The sequence below is a fragment of the Giraffa tippelskirchi genome, chromosome 6 (genome assembly GCF_054371585.1).
Source record: "Giraffa tippelskirchi isolate mGirTip1 chromosome 6, T2T-mGirTip1v1.2.pri, whole genome shotgun sequence".
NCBI classification, from domain to species: Eukaryota; Metazoa; Chordata; class Mammalia; order Artiodactyla; family Giraffidae; genus Giraffa; species Giraffa tippelskirchi.
In genome coordinates, this window is record NC_137280.1 from 123,289,710 (window position 1) to 123,310,872 (window position 21,163).

The following is a 21,163-nucleotide window of genomic DNA, read 5'->3' on the forward strand; positions in this document are numbered from 1 at the left end:
GGAATTCTATATAAGAAAGTACCTTGCCCTCCATATTTTGTAACTTTTAAGTATTTCTTATCATTTGTTATTAGTAGATTTTATAGTATTAGGAATTTATGTTGTGTGGCATGTGGATCAGTGTTCTTATTTTTCCAGCTTTTGCTCACCCTTTGGTGTTTTGCTGTCGGGGTGCTTGAAGTCTTCCTATGCCCATTCTGTTGGATGCTGTGTGTTAGATGTGTGTTCTCTAGGGGGGATGCATGTGTCACCATCTGACTCTAATAACTTCCATAGCCCTGATTAAGCTTGTGCTATTCTTATTTTTAAAAAGTCCTGAAAAGATGAATTCTTATTATTGTCAGCTGATACCTATATTGGTCAGGATAATTTTATGCTGCATTTTACAGAAAACCTAGCTCCTAAATTGCATGAACATTGAGGGGTTAATTTTCTCACTGATTAGAAGCCACAGGATAGGTTAAGTGACTTCAGTTCAGTTCAGCCGCTCAGTCGTATCCGACTGTTTGCGACCCCATGAACCCGCAGCACGCCAGGACTCCCTGTCCATTACCAGCTCCCGGAGTCCACCCAGACCCATGTCCATCGAGTCGATGATGCCATCCAGCCATCTCATCCTCTGTCGTCCCCTTCTCCTCCTGCCCTCAATCTTTCCCAGTATCAGGGTCTTGTCCAGTGAGTCAGGTCTTCGCATCAGGTGGCCAAAGTATTGGAGTTTCAGCTTCAACATCAGTCCTTCCAGTGAACACCCAGGACTGATCTCAAAGGATGGACTGGTTGGATCTCCTTGCAGTCCAAGGGACTCTCAAGAGTCTTCTCCAACACCACAGTTTAAAAGCATCAATTCTGCAGTGCTCAGCTTTCTTCACCATCCAACTCTCACATCCATACATGACCACTGAAAAAACATAGCCTTGACTAGACGGACCTTTGTTGACAAAGTAATGTCTCTGCTTTTTAATATGCTGTCTAGGTTGGTCATAACTTCCCTTCCAAGGAGTAAGCGTCTTTTAATTTCATGGCTGCAATCACCATCTGCAGTGATTTTGGAGCCCAGAAAAATAAAGTCAGCCACTGTTTCTACTGTTTCCCCATCTATTTGCCATGAAGTGATGGGACCGGATGCCATGATCTTAGTTTTCTGAATGTTGAGCTTTAAGCTAAATTTGTCGCTCTCCACTTTCACTTTCATCAAGAGGCTCTTTAGTTCTTCTTCACTTTCTGCCATAAGGGTGGTATCATCTGTATATCTGAGGTTATTGATATTTCTCCCGGCAATCTTGATTCCAGCTTGTGCTTCATCCAGCCCAGTGTTTTTCATGATGTACTCTGAATATAAGTTAAATAAGCAGGATGACAATATACAACCTTGACGTACTCCTTTTCCTATTTGGAACCAGTCTGTTGTTCCATGTCCAGTTCTAACTGTTGCTTCCTGACCTGCATACAGGTTTCTCAAGAGGCAGGTCAGGTGATCTGGTATTCCCATCTCTTTCAGAATTTTCCACAGTTGATTGTGATCCACACAGTCAAAGGCTTTGGCATAGTCAGTAAAGCAGAAATAGATGTTTTTCTGAAACACTCTTGGTTTTTCGATGATCCAGCGGATGTTGGCAATTTGATCTCTGGCTCCTCTCCCTTTTCTAAAACCAGCTTGAACATCTAGAAGTTCACAGTTCAAGTATTGCTGAAGCCTGGCTTGGAGAATTTTAAGCATTACTTGACTAGCATGTGAAATGAGTGCAATTGTGCAGTAGTTTGGGCATTCTTTGGCATTGCCTTTCTTTGGGATTGGAATGAAAACTGACCTTTTCCAGTCCTGTGGCCACTGCTGAGTTTTCCATATTTGCTGGCATATTGAGTGCAGCACTTTCACAGCGTCATCTTTCAGGGTTTGAAATAGCTCAACTGGAATTCCATCACCTCCACTAGCTTTGTTTGTAGTGATGCTTCCTAAGGCCCACTTGACTTCACATTCGAAGATGTCTGGCTCTAGGTGAGTGATCACACCATCGTGATCATCTGGGTTGTGAAGAATCTTTTTTGTATAGTAGTTCTGTGTATTCTTGCCACCTCTTCTTAATATCTTCTGCTGCTTTTAGGTCCATACCATTTCTGTCCTTTATGGAGCCCATCTTTGCATGAAATGTTCCCTTGGTATCTCTAATTTTCGTGAAGAGATCTCTAGTCTTTACCATTCTGTTGTTTTCCTCTATTTCTTTGCATTGATCGCTGAGGAAGCCTTTCTTTTCTCTGCTTGGTATTCTTTGAAACTGTGCATTCAAATGCGTATATCTTTCCTTTTCTCCTTTGCTTTTTGCTTCCTGTCTTTTCACAGCTATTTGTAAGGCCTCCTCAGACAGCCATTTTGCTTTTTTGCATTTCTTTTTCTTGGGGATGGTCTTGATTCCTATCTCCTGTACAGTGTCACAAACCTCCATCCATAGTTCATCAGGTATTCTGTCTATCAGATCTAGTCCTTTAAATGTATTTCTCACTTCCACTGTGTAGTCATAAGGGATTTGATTTAGGTCATACCTGAATGGTCTAGTGGTTTTCTCTGCTTTCTTCAATTTTAGTCTGAATTTGGCAATAAGGAGTTCATGATCTGATCCACAGTCAGCTCCTGGTCTTGTTTTTGCTGACTGTATAGAGCTTCTCCATATTTGGCTACAAAGAATATAATCAATCTGATTTTGGTGTTGACCATCTGGTGATGTCCATGTGTAGAGTCTTCTCTTGTGTTATTGGAAGAGGGTGTTTCCTATGACTAGTGCGTTCTCTTGGCAGAACTCGAATAGCCTTTGCCCTGCTTCATTCTGTACTCCAAGGCCAAATTTGCCTGTTACTCCAGATGTTTCTTGACTTCCTACTTTTGCATTCCAGTCCCCTATAATGAAAAGGACATCTTTTTTCGGTGTTAGTTCTAGAAGGTGTTGTAGGTCTTCATAGAACTGTTCAACTTCAGCTTCTTCGGTGTTACTGGTTGGGGCATAGACTTGAATTACCATGATATTGAATGGTTTGCCTTGGAAACGAACAGAGATCATTCTGTCATTTTTGAGATTGCATCCAAGTACTGCATTTCAGACTCTTGTTGACTGTGATGGCTATTCCGTTTCTTCAAAGGAATTCCTGCCCATAGTAGTAGATATAAGGGTCATCTGATTTAAATTCACCCATTCCAGTCCATCTTATTTCACTGATTCCTAGAATGTCGACGTTCACTCTTGCCATGTCCTGTTTGACCACTTCCAATTTGCCCTGATTCATGGACCTAACATTCCAGGTTCCTATGCAATATTGCTCTTTACAGTATCGGACTTTGCTTCTATCACCAGTCCGATTCACAACTGGGGGGTGTTATTGCTTTGGCTCCATCCCTTCGTTCTTTCTGTAGTTATTTCTCCACTGATCTCCAGTAGTATATTGGGCACCTACCAACCTGGAAAGTTCATCTTTCAGTGTCCTATCTTTTTGCCTTTTCATACTGTTCATGGGGTTCTCAAGGCAAGAATACTGAAGTGGTTTGCCATGCCCTTCTCCAGTGGACCTCATTCTGTCAGACTTCTCCACCATGACCTGTCCATCTTGGGTGGCCCCATACAGTGTGACTTAGTTTCATTGAGTTAGACAAGTCTGTGGTCCATGCGATCGGATTGGCTAGTTGTCCATGACTGTAGTTTCAGCCTGTCTGCCCCCTGATCCCCTCTCTCCGTGCCCACCGTCTTTCCTGGGTTTTTCTTACCTTGGACACGGGTTCCCTCTTCACGGCTGCTCCAACAAAGCACAGCCCTAAGTGACTTCAGGGTTGTTAAATTTAAAGGTTTTGCAAGTATCATCAAGGTTTCCGTGTGTTTACATTTTCCAGCACTGCCATCCTCAGTGTGCCTCACTGAAGAAGCTGCAGGCATGGCATTTGCCCATAGTCAGTATGTCCAGTGAGGAAAGAAAATTTTCTTTCTTCCGTATGTCTCTCTTAATAATCAAATCATCTAGAAGCCTTTAACAGATTTGCCCTAGATAATGGATTGTATAATGTGCCCATTCCTTACTTATCAATGGAAAGAGGAAAGCAGTTAACTATATCTGACTCAGGATAATGAAGATCTGCCTTCTGGTGTGACAGGGGTAGACCTTCCTGAGAACAGGAACATTCAACAAGACCGCTCTGAGAGGCATGAGGAACATGGGGTCAGTACTGTAAATGTCCAGTATATTACAGCTTCAGCTTTGGAGACTTAGACTTTCATTTGGTTACATTTACATTAGAATAAAGATTCTATCGCATCCCACAAGTTTGAGAAGATTGAATTAAATAATGTATGTGAAGTATTGAATATAGCACCAGATTCTTAGTAGGCCCTTAGCAGTGGGCAGTTGGTGGATAGTAGTTAGTGCTCATATTTCAAGCTATAAGATGTGATCAGACTGAATCTGCACATACGGGATCCTGATTTTATGTTTCCAGTACTTAACATTATACATGATAATATAGCTGGATTTGTTGTATTGCCTGAGTAATTTAGTTAATGTAGGCTCAGTGCACTTTTATCATTTGTCCTTGAATTAGCTTATGTCTCTATCACATAAATCACAAATAGTTTTTTCTTTTTGCTGGAGCTGATTAATCCTAAGAAGAACTTGTTGTACGATAGTATGGTTATTCTGTAAATATGGCACAGTGCTGAAATTATGTTCACAATTGATTTTACTGGATGTTTTTTGATGTAAGTTCTCTTTTGAATATGTGAAATAAATGTTATATTTAAAAAATAAAGTTTGGTGAATAGTCCTACTCTCTTAAAACCTAGTCTGATCTTGATTTACGAAGACTTACTATTACTTGAGGAAAGTGAGAACATTTAGACTGACACTATTGCCTATCTTTCAAAATGGTGGAATAAGTAAATTGATGATGTTCTTGAGATAAACACAGTAATAGTCCAGAATTTTGTATGCTACTGGAGAAACATACTGGAGAGTAGTGCTATCTGAGTTTTTAATTCTGTGTGCTTTGAGTCCATGAAGAGTTCCTTAATTATAATCCCCTGATGTATTTAAAAAAACACTTCCCAAATAAGATGCCACAGAAAACTCGAAGTTACTTGTTAATGTGCCGGAAGATCTTCTATAAGCCCCTCCATATCTGTTTTCTGCCCTTGATACCCTGCTCTCTGCCCCAGGAGCCTGACCTATCTACAGGACTGCGTCCAGGGGCTCCTTTGTCCTCTGCCTTCTGGTTGGGTTGGCTAGTGGAAGCACCATTAGGAGATCAGAGGACAGTAAACTGGGGTTTATCCCTACCTCCTGGTTGTCCTGGGTGGCTAAATGTCATAGCCTCTTGGGTTGTGTTCTTCCTCTGCCTCATTCCCTGGGTTCTGGTAACTGCTGTCTCATTGGGCCCAAGTGCCCTAATAACCTGTGTTTTTTCTATACTTCATCCCTGTAACTTTTGTAACATAGTCTCTAAACATCTTTGAATTACCTAGTTTGATCTTACCATCTGTTTTCTGCTGGTATCTTGAGTGATAGATTCTAAAGCTTGTCTTGAGTCACTTACAGTTTTCCTTGGGCCTGATTCTTTAACCTTTAGCCTCCTTCAATAGAATTTGTTGAATAGGCTGGCTATGGGTGCCTGTGTGCTCCCGATCATAATATGACCTTTTATAGGACCTGGGGCTTGGTGTGTATTTCTTGAAGCTAATGCTTTTCTTGGGAATTAAAATGCAATTTATTTTATCCTGATGTGCCAGCCTGGTGGAATCTTCAGCCTCCCTTTTAGGTGCTTCCCACTGGCCTCCTTTCGTTACTGGTCACAGTTTTCTACACTTTGTGTTTTCTGGCAGAATTCCTCTACTGCTGTATGCTTAGTATCCTGGACTGTTTTCACCTTTGACCTTTCCTTCTCTCCCCAGGTATGGTTTATAATAGTTCACCTCCTCATCAAGCCTTTTATCTTTGTAGGCAACCCTAGTCCAGAAAAGGGATTTCCTCACAAGCATTATTTGGATATGATGTGTATACTTGGCTGCTTTGGCTCCTCTATACCATTTAAGCAACAGCCACCCAGTGAGGAAATGCTGAACCTTATAAGGTGTACAGGAGCTCTGGAATTTACCGATTTGTCTTTAAGTTTTTCTGGAACATGGTGTAGATGTGAGGATGTTGTTGAAAATAATAATGAATAACATTAAAAAGGTGTTTACTATGCACTAAACACTGTTATAAGCCCTTTGTGGGGACAAATTTGTTTAATCCTCACAAAAATATAAGGTAGATCCTATAATTGATCAGATACTAATTTTATTGATGGAGGAGCTATAGTGTAGAGAGATTAATTAATTTGGCATGGACATTCATCTAGACGTGGTAGAGCCAGTTTTGAACCTAGGCTGTATGACTCCAGAAGACAGGCATATTGCTTAAACTGCTACTGTAACCCCTAGTGCCTTGAACACTGCCTAGATACAATAGTGTTCAATAAATACTTGTTTAGCAAATGAGAGAAAAACCCCATTTTGCTGTACTGCAGATCCATCTGAAATGGGATTCTGTGTGTGGCCGTAATCTGTTACTTTCGAGGGCTAGAATATTATTTGCTGAGTAGAAGTTTTGAATTTCCATTAGACTGGCTGCAGACTCTTCTTTGACTGTCAGGGTGAAATAGATGGTAGGGGTAAGGATATTCCATAGCACTGACACTGGTTTTTCTGAGGAGGACTACTTCTGCCTTACAGCATCAGCTCTGCGTCCCCAGTATGCTAAAGATGGACTACTTTGATGTTTACATTCCACCCACCCAGGTACACGAGCTTGTTGAGATAGATTTGTTACAAACGTAGTGCTTCTTACCTAGTCTGTCAATTCTGATTTTCATGATTGTTTTTCTGAAAGCGTAAACAAATTGGTAATGGATAATATTGCCACTATCCATTTTATGTGTAAATCATGTGTACTGGATGGATTTGACCATGGACCATTTTTTTAAGTATAGGCATTTGAATACAAGAGAAGATATCTGATCAAAAGTAACTATGGCTGCAATTTTATATTGTTAAGAGGGACATGAGAGGAAATTGTCGTTTGAACTTCCAGATCTTGGTTAGAAAGTGTTCTGGATTGCTTAGAACTTAGCTTCTGTTTCTGGGTTACTTGTGTGATGGTTAGTTCAAATTATGTTGGAAGGAGTCATTTCCACTTTGTTTTGTTTGTTCCTGAGTTTGGTCACACTGGGGAATCGTGAAGCCTAAAGTAGACCAAGGAACTCTAATTTTGTATATAATCTATTACATTGCTTAATAGCTTATTTTCCCTCATTAATCTGGATTACTTACCAGCCCTGTGTATCTTATTTTTGGCTGCACTGGATTTCAGTTGAGGCATGTGGGATCTAGTTCCCTGACCAGGGATCAGACCTGAATTTGAGAGCATGGAGTTTCAGCCACTGGACCACCAGGGAAGTCCTAGCACTGTATATTTTGAAAAGAATTCTTATGATTGATCATTTTTTTTATTATAGTAAGTAGTGCTGCCTTGTGATAATGTCTGTTTTCCTATCTTTACTTAAAATCTAGTTCTTTATGCTATGGCAGAAGCACTTCTAAAAAGAGAGAAGCTAGAACACTTTAGCAGTTAGGACAAATGATGGTAGCTGTCATTTTCATCATAGATTAAAATATATCCTCCTTACTTGTAAAAAGAGGTCTGTCAAAGATACATTGTGGTGAGGGCAAGATGTTTAGAAAATGCCACACAGCACATGTACACCAGCTGCTTTCATATAATGGTGAGCCCTAGCCCTTTGTTGTAGCATGAGTCTTGAAATGATCATCCTCTAAGTCCATGGTGTCCTTTTCTGAGTATTGAACCTCATGTAGTCTTTGGGAAGGTAGGAGTTTATCATACCAGGCTGGGAAGTGGCTTTAGGAAAGTCATGTGTTGAACAGGAATTGTGGCACCTATTATAACTTTGGGTGACCACAAGTGTCTTTGGTAACCTTTGTAAAAGACGGTGCTGATTTATTTAGGCTGTAGATACTTAGGAAGTATGTCAAAGTTGATTGCAAAGCGTTTTTGTAAAATAGAGGATATTATAAAGGCAAATGCCTCCTTAGAAAGCATAAAAGTCCCTGAGGTTGTGGTGAGGGAAGACATTTAGGAAATGCCACACAGAACATGTGCACCAGCTGTTTAAGCATAATGGTGAGCCTCAACCCCCTGTCATAGTTTGAGTCTTGAAATTATCAGTGATAATCAAAATCCACGGGGTCCTGTTTCTGAATATTTAGCCTAATGTACTGTGCCACAGGGCATTTGAAGTGCTATGAGCTATTACTTGCAAATTCAAATTCCAAATGAGAAAAGACTTCTAGCAGGAAAAGTAAGTTGTCATACTGTACAAAGTTTCAATAAAGATGCAAACCTAAAACATAGTGAGATGAAGTTTCAGAAAAAAGCCAGTTTGGTGTCTCTAATGCTTAATTAGGAACTCATTTAGAAAGATGACCCATAAACAGTTAAGTCTGACTTTAAATTGAGTAATTGACTTTGGCCTTTCTAAGTCAGTTTTCTCTTACTGTTTGCACGTGTTGTACTTATTTTAAAAACATTTAAATTATACTCTAGGACTCAGTTGATGACATTAACGTTGAAATTCTAGGATCACACATAGAGTTGAAAAATTGGTGGTCAGTTATGGTTATCACTTATATTTTTCTTCTGTGGTGGCAAATCCACATTTACTGAAGACTTAGTTTTCTCTGAGTTATTGCAGTAACATAGAAATACCAGAAGTACTCCTCATCTTGTTTATTGTTGGTATCACTTAGCATGTTCACCCAGTTTACCAAGTAGATGCTGGTAGTTGAAACCATGTTAGGAACCTCAAATCATTTTAACTGTGGATTGTAATCATGGGATAGAGGAAATTGAGAAAGGGCAGTTCACCTAAGATTGTATGTCTGTTGAGTATTATAGTGAAATATTAATACAAACCTTTTGGGTTAAAGTCATGGAATCCATGGACCTCAGCTTTATGCCCTGATAATCTGGGTCCTAAGGTGGTCTTTGGGATGGGAAAAGAGATGTTCTGTACTTGGGAGAACAGCCTTTCACATCCTTACTTGACTGGTTTGAGTAGTTTGTGGTTTTGAGCTATCTGTGGTATCTCATCCCCAATTTCACAAAACTCTCTCAGTGAACTTCTATAACTTAATAAAAAAAGTCCTCAATAAATTTTGCTGTGTTTAAATGTCTCTTATTTTTTGTATTTTAGTTGAAATAGGTATATCCATCTTAATAACTAACCTTATTAAACTAGTGTAACTAGTCAAGATGCTAGTTTTCATGGTTTTGTTTTTATTAGTGCTGTTCTAGATGCGTTACATGCATTGTTCCATTTAATCCTCAAGGCATTTGTAAGAGCAAAATATTGCTCCTATTGTACAGAAGGAGAAACTGAGTATGGAGAGTTTAAATAGGATCATGATAGTAAAAACTAGAGCTGGAGATTCAAATTCAGGTCTTTGTGTTTTGGGAAATTTTGAATTCTCAGCTACTAAGCCATAATACTGTGTCCTTTGTGATGAACTTTCAAGCCAAACTGTTCATGAAAATATCATCTAATTAGCAGAAATTCTAACTTTTTAGAATTCATTGAGAAATTTTTATATGAGTAGAACCCATATTCTTGTTTTACTTTTGTAGGAACTGAAAGATGTGGGCCATCGTGATCAGATGGCTGCAGCCAGAGGAATCCTGCAGAAAAATGTTCCAATCCTCTATACTGCATCCCAGGCATGCCTACAGCACCCTGATGTCGCAGCCTACAAGGCCAACAGAGACCTGATATACAAGCAGCTGCAACAGGCAGTCACAGGAATTTCTAATGCAGCCCAGGCCACTGCATCAGATGATGCCTCTCAGCACCAGGGTGGAGGAGGAGGAGAACTGGCGTATGCCCTCAATAACTTTGATGTAAGTTATACTTGGGAGGAGACTTCAGGCTCTTGATGATCCCTCAAAGTTAACAGATTTCTGGGAAAATGTGATCAAGGTTTCTCATGAAAGCTCAGTTTTGACTTAGATTTGTAGTGTAAGTTGAAAGAAATTTTATGAACCATCAGTCAACTTGATCTTGGCCTAAAGCATTTATCTTTTCTTCCCCCTCCCCTCCCTCTTCCCTTTCCCTTCTCTTTTCTTTTTTAGTTTTAGTTAAACTTCTGAATTTTTTTAATGCAACTTGTGTCTCCTAAGAGGTCATTCTTTAGATACGAATTCATTTCAACCAAGATTTTAACCTTCTGGGAGATGTGAACCTATGGAAGATACAGAGGCAAAGTGCACTAAGGCTGTGTGCTCCAGGGACTTACAGTCTAGTGAGAGTTACAGACACATCATAAATGACTACAGCAAAAGTACTATCATCTTAATCTTGTTTGCCTAGACACACTTCTCTTCTCAATAAATTGTAATAGAGACAAAATCAAGTGGGAGCAAATTGAGGATTAAAATACTTTGTTAGCATGATGCCATATAATCACTTTTTATAAATGATGCCCCAGATATGTTCTGTGTATATATTCTGTGCACACACTATACTATGTGCACACACTATACTATGTGTCAACTCATCATAATTTTGGGGGATGTATTTTATGGTTTTAAATTTCTACCCACAATGCCTCATGGCTTCCAGTAGATGGCAGCAGTTCAAGATTTAAGTTTTTTTTTTTTTTTGAAACAGCTGTTAATTTTGTAAAAAAAATTAGTGTAAGAGAAAATTACCTTCCAGGTGAGAAGCATCCTTTCATAAGTAGGAATGCTTTGAAGTATAGAATCAATATAATAGAGTGCATTTTAACAGTTTTTCTTGATTTTTCTTTACTTTGTCTCACCTCTTTACTTTGGCTTGGGTAAAGACAGTGTTAAGCTGAAAGTCTATGATGTTAGAACTGAATTTTTACCCTGGAGCCTTAAACATTAAATGAACTTACAGCAAATTCTTAAGATGTATCTTACAATTAACTGGCACTGGTGTTTTTCCCCTTCAAATTTGACAGTATTAGCTACTGGCCTCATTCAAGGCAGTAAGGGTTACATTTTGCCCTAAGTTGAGTAGTATCTATTAGAGGTCCCTTAACCTCTTCAGGGTACAGTGAAACTTCATTCATAAAATGAGGGGGTTGGACTAAATGCTTATAGGTCTGTTGAAGTTCTGTGACTGTTAAAATCCTGTGACCATTCCTTCCTCCTTCCTATTGGTCATTGTGAAGAAGGCATTGTGTATTCAGTTTTGACCATAGGAATGACTGCAGTAACTTAGTCTGGTAAGAAAAACAATCAGGTATAATGTAGGTTAATATTAAACTGAAGGAATCGTATGTTCAGTTTTGAAACGGATGGTTTTTTGGAAGAGAAGAAATGTGTACTTATTGGAAAAGGGCAGGCTTTTTTTAGGGGTGAAAAAAAAACTTGGCATTTAAATTAAAATCAATAAGAACATAGTCCCTATAAAGAAAATAAAGGCAAAATATTTGTACAGACATTTATTGGTGTGATGATGAGTTGTATCAAGTGGAAAGTCTGGAAGGTCAGTAGATCCTGTCCTGCAGCTGTTGTACCTATAGCTTACTTGTGACCTGACTTTATTGATCAGTGGTAAATCTCGATTTGAGTGGAGTCAGGGGAGTAAAGGGGAGACAGAGGAAGGATTTATTCTTTGGGGGGTAATTGTATCTTTAGAGAGTGGCTTTGTTGGGACAGATTGCTGTCATCTCTTACGTAATACCTGAAGGTCTTCGAGGTAAGAAAGTCTCTAATTTGGAATTAGCAGAATAAATTTGAGACTGAATCATTTATAAACTTTGAAATGTATAAGGTGAGGACAGTTGAAACTCATTATAAATGACTTTTCTGAAACCTTGAAGACAGAAGTTAGTGCTTTGATTTGATTTTATTTTTTGTGGTGAAACAGTTCTGTTACTATCATGTAACAGTTTTATACTCTGTACATAGAAAAGAAAAAGAGTGCTGATGTTTATTTTTCTTGTAATTCTCATTTGGTAACTTACTACTACGATATACGTTGACCTTTAGATATTCAGAGTAAGTAGCATGAACATGATTTTTATGCTGACATATTTCTGTTTGCATTTGAGATACCATACCTTATTCAGACCCCTTCAGCTTGATAGTATTGCTTCCAGCGCCTTCTTTAAGAAGTAATCCACCATCAGCTAACTTGTGTGGGATGCCCCTCGTCTGCCAAGTATAACTTTGTTTCAGGCATTGAAATTTTTTGTGTTATATATTGGTGTTTCTAAACAGCATTTTCCTCACCTTCATGAATATTGGAGGAAATAGAGATTACACTAATAGTCACTAATGCTTCCTTTGCAGAAACAAATCATTGTGGACCCCTTGAGCTTCAGCGAGGAGCGCTTTAGGCCTTCCCTGGAGGAGCGCCTAGAAAGCATCATTAGTGGGGCTGCCCTGATGGCTGATTCGTCCTGCACACGTGATGACCGACGTGAGAGAATTGTGGCAGAGTGTAATGCTGTCCGCCAGGCCTTGCAGGACCTTCTCTCGGAGTACATGGGCAATGTGAGTAAGAGGAGTTTTCTCTGACAGGTGTTGGTTCTGACGAGTTTTTCAAAACTTTCTTTGAAGTAACGAGTTTTCTGTAATAATTGTTGGGTCTGAGGTGTTTTAACTGTAAGTGTCAAATATGTTTTTAGCTCCTTGGCTTTCGGGTGGAGTAAAATTTTTGAAGGAAAGGATAGATAGCTAACTGTGTGTCCCCTTTCTCCTCAACTTTTTAGTGTGAAAATTTTTAAGCTTATGTAAATCATACCATAAACCCTTTATCTAGATTCACCAATTAACAGATAAATATGTTTGTGTGTATAAATATATGCGTGTGTGTATATGTGCATATATACAGCCCATTTTTCTATGAAACATTTGACAGTAACTTGCAGAAATTATATTCCTTCACCTCTGTCTACATATTTCAGCATGTGTCTACATGGATAGTAAGTAACCTTCAACACCCCTGAAATTCTTTTACCACATCTAGGTGACTATATAATTTTGAGCAAAAGGGAATATTGAAAATATTTATAATAGATGAAGTTTCTTGAATGAACTGTACACAATGTGATAAGACTAGGTTTTTGCAAAGTAGAGCAAAGAGTTGGACACAACTGAGCGACTGAACTGAACTGTTGTGTTAGGTGAAGTGAGTAGTGTTTTTGAACTTTTAAGATTTGTGTTTAAAAACCAATGCTGTGAAATTTAACACTTTTTTTTTTTGGCTGTAGAAAATATTATGCTTGTTTTCTCTATCGTTAGTGTCTTTTTTATTTCCTTAATAGTTTTCCATATCAATTATTTAATGCTGGTTTAGGGTTACTATAGTTTAGATCTTGTACCCAATATTTTACGGTGGCAAAGAAGGAATAAATTAAATAAAAATTATAGAGAATCATTTTAAAGGGAAGAAGGACAATGAAATTAGTTCTAACTAGTGATTTTTGTCTACTTAATAGTTTTCAGGAAAAGATCTTTGGTACTTTCTCATGTGTTCATTTGCCATACATCTTGTTTGTTCATTTATATTCTTACATAAGTGAACATATAATGGTGGGTCATGATGGAATTCCTGGGGTGAAGATGAATGCCTTCCTGTGTTTATCTTGTTTCTACCATATTGTGAAATTAGTCAAGCATATTGAATTTTTTTAAGCCATTGCCATGTTTTGATCTATGCAGTCTACCTCAGAAAAATGAGATTAGAGGCTTAGTTAAATCAGATGGAAAAAACAGTTGATAAGTCAACAGTGAAAATGTGGGACACATTTAAAAACCCATATGTAAGCCTGGAAATCAGAAAATGTAAAAAATGAATAATTTGAAGACTAACTCATGATATTGGAGTCTTAAAGAGGGAAACAGAGGACTCATGGCATGTATGTGAATCAGTTTCCTGCTATCATGTGCAGTGCTGAAATGATGTGAAAGTGTCTAATAGTTATAATTGGGAAGCCACTTTAAAAACAGCCTTTGTAGGGGAGAGTATGTGATAAATCTGTTCTCATTGCTACATACCAGAGCTTCCTAACTAGTCTAAAAAAGTACTCTTTCAGTCTTATGTTTGGTCATGTCTCGGGCTAGTCACCTCTGGTTGTGAGTCACCTCTTGGGTTCTCCTCAGAATGCCAGACATTTAAACAGTACTTTCTGTTTTGTGCCATGGATGTAAGTAAAAGTGGGAAATATTCATTTATACTGATGATATGGGGACCATAACAGCCATCTTACATAACATCTTACTATGTAAGTGAAAGCTAGAACAGTGATTGATGTTGGGCAGAAATGAAAGATTATGATGGGGGTTTTGAATGGAATTATGTCAAGATTCAGAAATATATTTTAGAAGAAAATTTCAGAGCATGTTTCTCCTAAAGATAAAAAATATTTAATAGTTCGCTTGAATTGACTCACATAACAGTGATCAGGCTGTGTCCTGTCCAGAAGCATTGGAGTGAGGATAAAGAGGGGAGAGGACAGTGAAGCACATTTGAAGAAACCTTAGGGTAAAAGGATCTGCAAGAAGCAGAATCAACTGGGGATAGGGTTTACTTTTTCATGAAGCATTCAAAAACCTCCAGTGAGAGTCAGACCTTACCTGGCAGTATCTTCTGCTCAGTCAGATCATACTGTGGGTCATCTGCAGAGTAGTGTGCTGGGCACTGTGTAAGAGGAGGAATGAGGCACTGATCCTTCCCTTCTGAAATGCACAGCATCTCTGCAGTACATTTTTTGGGAGTGCCATCATAGGTTTTACTAAAATACCATGGGAATTGCAAGGAGGATGAGTTTATTTCTAGCTGGGAAACCTGAGGCAATTTATCAAGTATATATTTTATAGTCTGCATTGAGCTTTACCTTGATTTTTAAAAAATGGTTCACTTCAGTTTTGATTATTTCTTTCGAAAAATATTAGATGAGTAATTATGGTATATGGAGAATTGGGGCAGTTTGGATTAATTAAAACTGGCTCAGTACATAGAACGTGGTTGATGGAGTGGTAAAAATCCAAAAAGGCTCATGTATTTTTACTCTTTCCTCTTCTTGAATTCTCCCAGTCATGTCATTATTTTTATAGATATGTACTTCAAAAATTTTGCTGTAATTTCTTGAGCCTTCCTTCTTCATCTTGTGTTGCCACTTACCAAGTTACACTGGTGTTTCTTCTGAGGCAATGATTCTTTTTTCTAAATTTAATAAAGTTTTATTTTCAAAATGTACAGTTGATGAGATAAGGCAGTGATTGTTAACTTGGGATGGAAATTAGAATCCTTGGGCAATTTTTAGAAATCCTGATGTCTAGATTGTACCCAAATTAAGTCAAAATTACCAGATTCAGTTCTAGGCATCAGTATTTTTAAAAGTTCCCCAAGAGATGCCAGCATACAGGCAAGGTGGAGAAACTGCTAGGATGGTTTATTGCATTTGTCCTTTTTTGTCTCCATTGCCATTGTCTTATTCCAGGCTCTATTCACTTTCTCCATTTCCAGTTTGTTCTACCTGCTAGATCAGTCTGAGCTTACGCCTTCAGTAGGACATTGTTCATTATGTTTTAGAAATACCCTTCCTACTTGATTAAATCTAACCTGCTTTTCCTTCAAGGCTCACATTTCCCTCCCCTCCCCCATCTCTTTTCTGAAAGCCATTTCAAACTACACCATTCTACATTATTTCTTGCTACTTGAAGCAAGTAGCACTCAGTTGTTTTACTTTCTTGAATTGTTGCTTAATTGTATTTCCTTTATCCGTGCAATTTCTGCAGCTTGGTTTTAAACTTTTGAAAGATGGGCCTATTTTTAAAATATTCTTTCAGGGTCCAGTATAATGCTAGAAGAGATACTCAATAGGTGCTTGCTTCGTAAGAACTGACTTAGGAAAAATGGATAAAGTGAACAGTTTGGGATATTGTTGGTGTTAAGGATACATTAGTGAAAAAAATAAAGATTCTTGTTCTCATTGGTCTTACATTCTAGAGCATTATGTAGGAGGAGGCCATGGGTGGTTTACCCCTACTTCTGGTAGATTTTTCAGTTTTTCAGTATACACATGACATTTTTGGAAAAAATTAAATCAGATACTCAGAAATAAGCAGTGAGGGTAAATGATTATAAGGTGAGGGCCCAACTCTCTTTTAAAGGCTCCAAGGGCCAGAAGGTCAGCAGCCTTACTGCCGCTTCTTGCATTGTAGTTTGGAGAGTTAAGAGATGATGTTAGGTCTGTTGCTGACTTACTCTGAAGCTTTAAGAAACATTGATGTTAAAAATAATTCATTTGACCCCTGCTTACTTAACATTATGGAAATACTTCATATGCCTGACAGTAGAGGGTTTTTGACTGTTCAGTGGATCTCTGTAGTTTCACAAATGACTTCCCAGGTTTCCTTGATATGAAATGTGGTTATTGTGGTTAAGTTTAATCTGTTCTTGGTCTATCAACCTAAGGTTATTCTACCTGTGAGGATTCTAGGGAAAGAAAAACAGCCTGGATGGGTTTAAAAGTGAATGGATTGAAATTGAAATGTAATTGAATTTGAAAAGTTCAGTTCAGTTCAGTTTAGTCGCTCAGTTGTGTCTGACTCTTTGCGACCCCATGAATTGCAGCACGCCAGGCCTCTCTGTCCATCACCAACTCCCGGAGTCTACCCAAACCCATGTCCATCGAGTCGGTGATGCCATCCAACCATCTCATCCTCTGTCGTCCCCTTCTCCTCCTGCCCCCAATCCCACCCAGCATTAGAGTCTTTTCCAATGAGTCAGCTCTTCGCATGAGGTGGCCAAAGTATTGGAGCTTCAGCCTCAACATCAGACTCTCTGATGAACACCCAGGATTGATCTCCTTTAGGATGGATTGATTGGATCTCCTTGCAGTCCAAGGGACTCTCAAGAGTCTTCTCCAACACCACAGTTCAAAAGCATCAATTCTGCAGCACTCAGCTTTATTCACCGTCCAACTCTCACATCCATACATGACCACTGGAAAAACCATAGCCTTGACTAGACGGACTTTTGTTGGGAAAGTAATGTCTCTGCTTTTAAATATGCTATCTAGGTTGGCCATTACCTTCCTTCCAAGGAGTAAGCGTCTTTTAATTTCATGGCTACAATCACCATCAGCAGTGATTCTGGAGCCCCAAAACATAAAGTCTGACACTGTTTCCACTGTTTCCCCATCTACTTCCCATGAAGTGATGGGGCCAGATGCCATGATCTTAGTTTTCTGAACGTTGAGCTTTAAGCCAACCTTTTCACTCTCCTTCACTTTCATCAAGAGGCTCTTTAGTTCTTCTTCACTTTCTGCCATAAGGGTGGTGTCATCCGCATATCTGAGGTTATTGATATTTCTCCCGGCAATCTAGATTCCAGCTTGTGTTTCTTCCAGCCCAGCATTTCTCATGATGTACTCTGCATATAAGTTAAATAAGCAGGGTGACAATATACAGCCTTGACGTACTTCTTTTCCTATTTGGAACCAGTCTGTTGTTCCATGCCCAGTTCTAACTGTTGCTTCCTGACCTGCATACAGGTTTCTCAAGAGACAGGTCAGATGGTCAGGTATTCCCATCTCTTTCAGAATTTTCCACAGTTAATTGTGATCCACACAGTCAAAGGCTTTGGCATAGTCAATAAAGCAGAAATAGATGTTTTTCTGGAACTCTCTTGCTTTTTCGATGATCCAGCGGATATTGGCAATGTGATCTCTGGTTCCTCTGCCTTTTCTAAAACCAACTTGAACATCTGGAAGTTCATGGTTCATGTATTGCTGAAGCCTGGCTTGCAGAATTTTGAGCATTACTTTACTAGCATGTGAGATGAGTGCAATTGTGCAGTAGTTTGAGCATTCTTTGGCATTGCCTTTCTTTGGGATTAGAACAAAAACTGACCTTTTCCAGTCCTGTGGCCACTGCTGAGTTTTCCAAATTTGCTGGCATATCGAGTGCAGCACTTTCACAGTGTCATCTTTGAGGATTTGAAATAGGTCAACTGGGATTCCATCACCTCCACTAGCTTTGTTCGTAGTGATGCTTTGTAAGGCCCACTTGACTTCACATTCCAGGATGTCTGGCTCTAGGTGAGTGATCACACCATCGTGATTATCTGGGTCATGAAGATCCTTTTTGTACAGTTCTTCTGTGTATTCTTGCCACCTCTTCTTAATATCTTCTGCTGCTTTTAGGTCCATATCATTTCTGTCCTTTATCGAGCCTATCTTTGCATGAAATGTTCCTTTGGTATCTCTAATTTTCTTGAAGAGATCTCTAGTCTTTCCCAATCTGTTGTTTTCCTCTATTTCTTTGCACTGATCGCTGAGGAAGGCTTTCTTATCTCTCCTTGCTATTCTTTGGAACTCTGCACTCAGATGCTTATATCTTTCCTTTTCTCCTTTGCTTTTCGCTTCTCTTCTTTTCCCAGCTATTTGTAAGGCCTCCTCAGACAGCCATTTTGATTTTTTGCATTTCTTTTCCATAGGGATGGTCTTGATCCCTGTCTCCTGTACAATGTTACAAACCTCTGTCCATAGTTCATCAGGCACTCTGTCTATCAGATCTAGTCCCTTAAATCTATTTCTCACTTCTACTGTGTACTCATAAGGGATTTGATCTAGGTCATACCTGAATGGACTAGTGGTTTTCCCTACTTTCTTCAATTTAAGTCTGAATTTGGCAATAAGCAGTTCATGATCTGAGCCACAGTCTGCCCCTGGTCTTGTTTTTGCTGACTGTATAGAGCTTCTCCATCTTTGGCTGCAAAGAATATAATCAATCTGATTTCGGTGTTGACCATCTGGTGATGTCCACGTGTAGAGTCTTCTCTTGTGTTGTTGGAAGAGGGTGTTTGCTATTACCAGTGCGTTCTCGTGGCAAAACTCTATTAGCCTTTGCCCTGCTTCATTCTGTACTCCAAGGCCAAACTTGCCTGTTACGCCAGGTGTTTCTTGACTTCCTACTTTTGCATTCCAGTCCCCTATAATGAAAAGGACATCTTATTGGGGTGTTAGTTCTAGAAGGTCTTGTAGGTCTTCATAGAACCGTTCAAGTTCAGCTTCTTCAGCATTACTGGTCGAGACATAGACTTGGATTACCGTGATATTGAATGGTTTGCCTTGGAAACTAACAGAGATCATTCTGTCGTTTTTGAGATTGCATCCAAGTACTGCATTTTGGACTCTTTTGTTGACCATAGTGGCTACTCCATTTCTTCTAAGGGATTCTTGCCCACAGTAGTAGATATAATGGTCATCTGAGTTAAATTCACCCATTCCAGTCCATCTTAGTTCACAGATTCCTAGAATTTCGACGTTCACTCTTGCCATCTCCTGTTTGACCACTTCCAGTTTGCCTTAGTCATAAGATATTCATAGAATGTTCAAACTGTAAAGTTAATGGGACAACAACATGGATGGACCTGGAGGATATTATGCTGAGTGAAATAAGCCAGACACAAAGAACAAATCCTCTGTGATCCCACTTCCATGAGGTTCCTAAGAGTTGTTAAATTCATAGAGACAGAAAGGAGAGTGGGAGTGCCAGGCACTGAGGGAGATGGGAATGTTGAGTTACTGTTTAATGGGAACAGAGTTTCAGTTTGGGAAAAGTTCTGGAAATGGATGTGGTGATGGCTGCACAGTAATATAAATGTTCTGAAGACTTGTGACCTATATGCTTAAAATTGACTAAGATGGTAAATGTTATGTTATGCAATTAACATAATAAAAAATAATAATGAACAAAATGAAAAAACAAACAGGTTAACAGATTAAAACAAGCTACTAGTTTAATGTGTTCAAATTTGTTTCTTAAATGTGTAGTTGACTCTGGAACCCAATTCTGTATTAAAATATTCTCTCAAGATATTTCAGTGCCAGTGAAGCACCTCCTTCTGAAGAGTTCTGTACTTGGTATAGCTGAATTCTTTATTTCACACTCTTCCTTCTGCTTAGGGATATGCTGATCCTTCATGTGGTCCTTTCTCCCTTTGTTAGGTCATGTGCTTTGAGTTTTTCCCAGTAGTAGAATTTATTAGGACCAGACTTATTTGTCTCTTTTACCATACTCACATTCCCCTCAAAAAACAAGTGAACAACCCTTCCCCCTCACCCCCACCCAAAACCCTCTTGCCCCCAGTCTGAAAATTCTTAACACAATGTCTGAAACATAAAAGACCTCAGTCTTTGAAATGAATTCCATTTGAGTGTGTTTTGTTTGTTTTTTTGCCACATGCACAGCTTATGGGATTTTAGTTCCCTCACTACGGATCAAACCTAGTACCTCTGCAATGAAAGGGCAGAGCCCTAACCACTAGACCACTAGGGAATTCCCAGAATTCCACTTGGTTGTGACGTTAGCAATCTTGTCTAGCAGTTCAGTCATGTGCTGAGTTACTAGAATTAGAATTTGTAATTGGTGAGAAGAAGTACATGTCTTGGGCTTGAGTAGCTTTAGCTTGGTTCCATCCAATGTGGTAACCAGTAGGCATATGTGGCTGTTGAGCACTTAAAATGTGACAGGTCCAAATTGAGATGTGCTGTGAGTGTAAACTATACACCAAATTTCCAAGACATACTTCACTGAAAAAGCTGTAAATATCTCTATCTCATGGATAGTATTTTGGATATACTGGGTTAAATAAAATTTGCTCTTAAACTGTTTTTTTACCTGTTTCTTTTTACCTATGGCTACTTGAAAATTTTAGATTACAGGTGTAGTTTTTAGTTTTTGCTTGTCTTATATTTCTCTTGGATAGTTGCAACTACTGGATAGCCAACCAGTTAAGAGGAGTAGCTAAAGAGTTCAGCCATCAACTTCTTCCTTCAGTATCTGGTTGGTAACTTACATAGTAGCTATCATAGCTTGTATTTTTTTATACCTTAAACTAGTTTTAGGCAGAATAAAATTGGTGCAGCTTAGGAGCTGGTGAGGATGATGTTGCTTAAGGTTAAATTTGTCTTTGTTCTTGCCCTGAAACATTGGAAGCAGTGATTTTAGGACCTTTAAAGAGTAATGAAGTATCTAGACATTTTTTGTATTGGACTGGGCCTGTATTTGAGGGGTTTGATTATGTTAACATACCAGG

At 38.9% G+C, this 21,163-nt stretch overlaps 1 protein-coding gene across 8 annotated transcripts in view; it reads left to right on the forward strand.

The window, feature by feature from the left end:
- CTNNA1 (catenin alpha 1) overlaps window positions 1-21,163 on the forward strand; it is a 370,505-nt gene that overhangs the window by 245,495 nt on the left and 103,847 nt on the right. For all 8 annotated transcript variants that reach the window (XM_081500833.1, XM_081500835.1, XM_081500832.1 and 5 more), the window contains 2 exons: window positions 9,709-9,978; window positions 12,403-12,606. In XM_081500833.1, coding sequence (XP_081356959.1) covers window positions 9,709-9,978; window positions 12,403-12,606 — 474 coding nt within the window. The remainder of the gene's footprint in view (window positions 1-9,708; window positions 9,979-12,402; window positions 12,607-21,163) is intronic.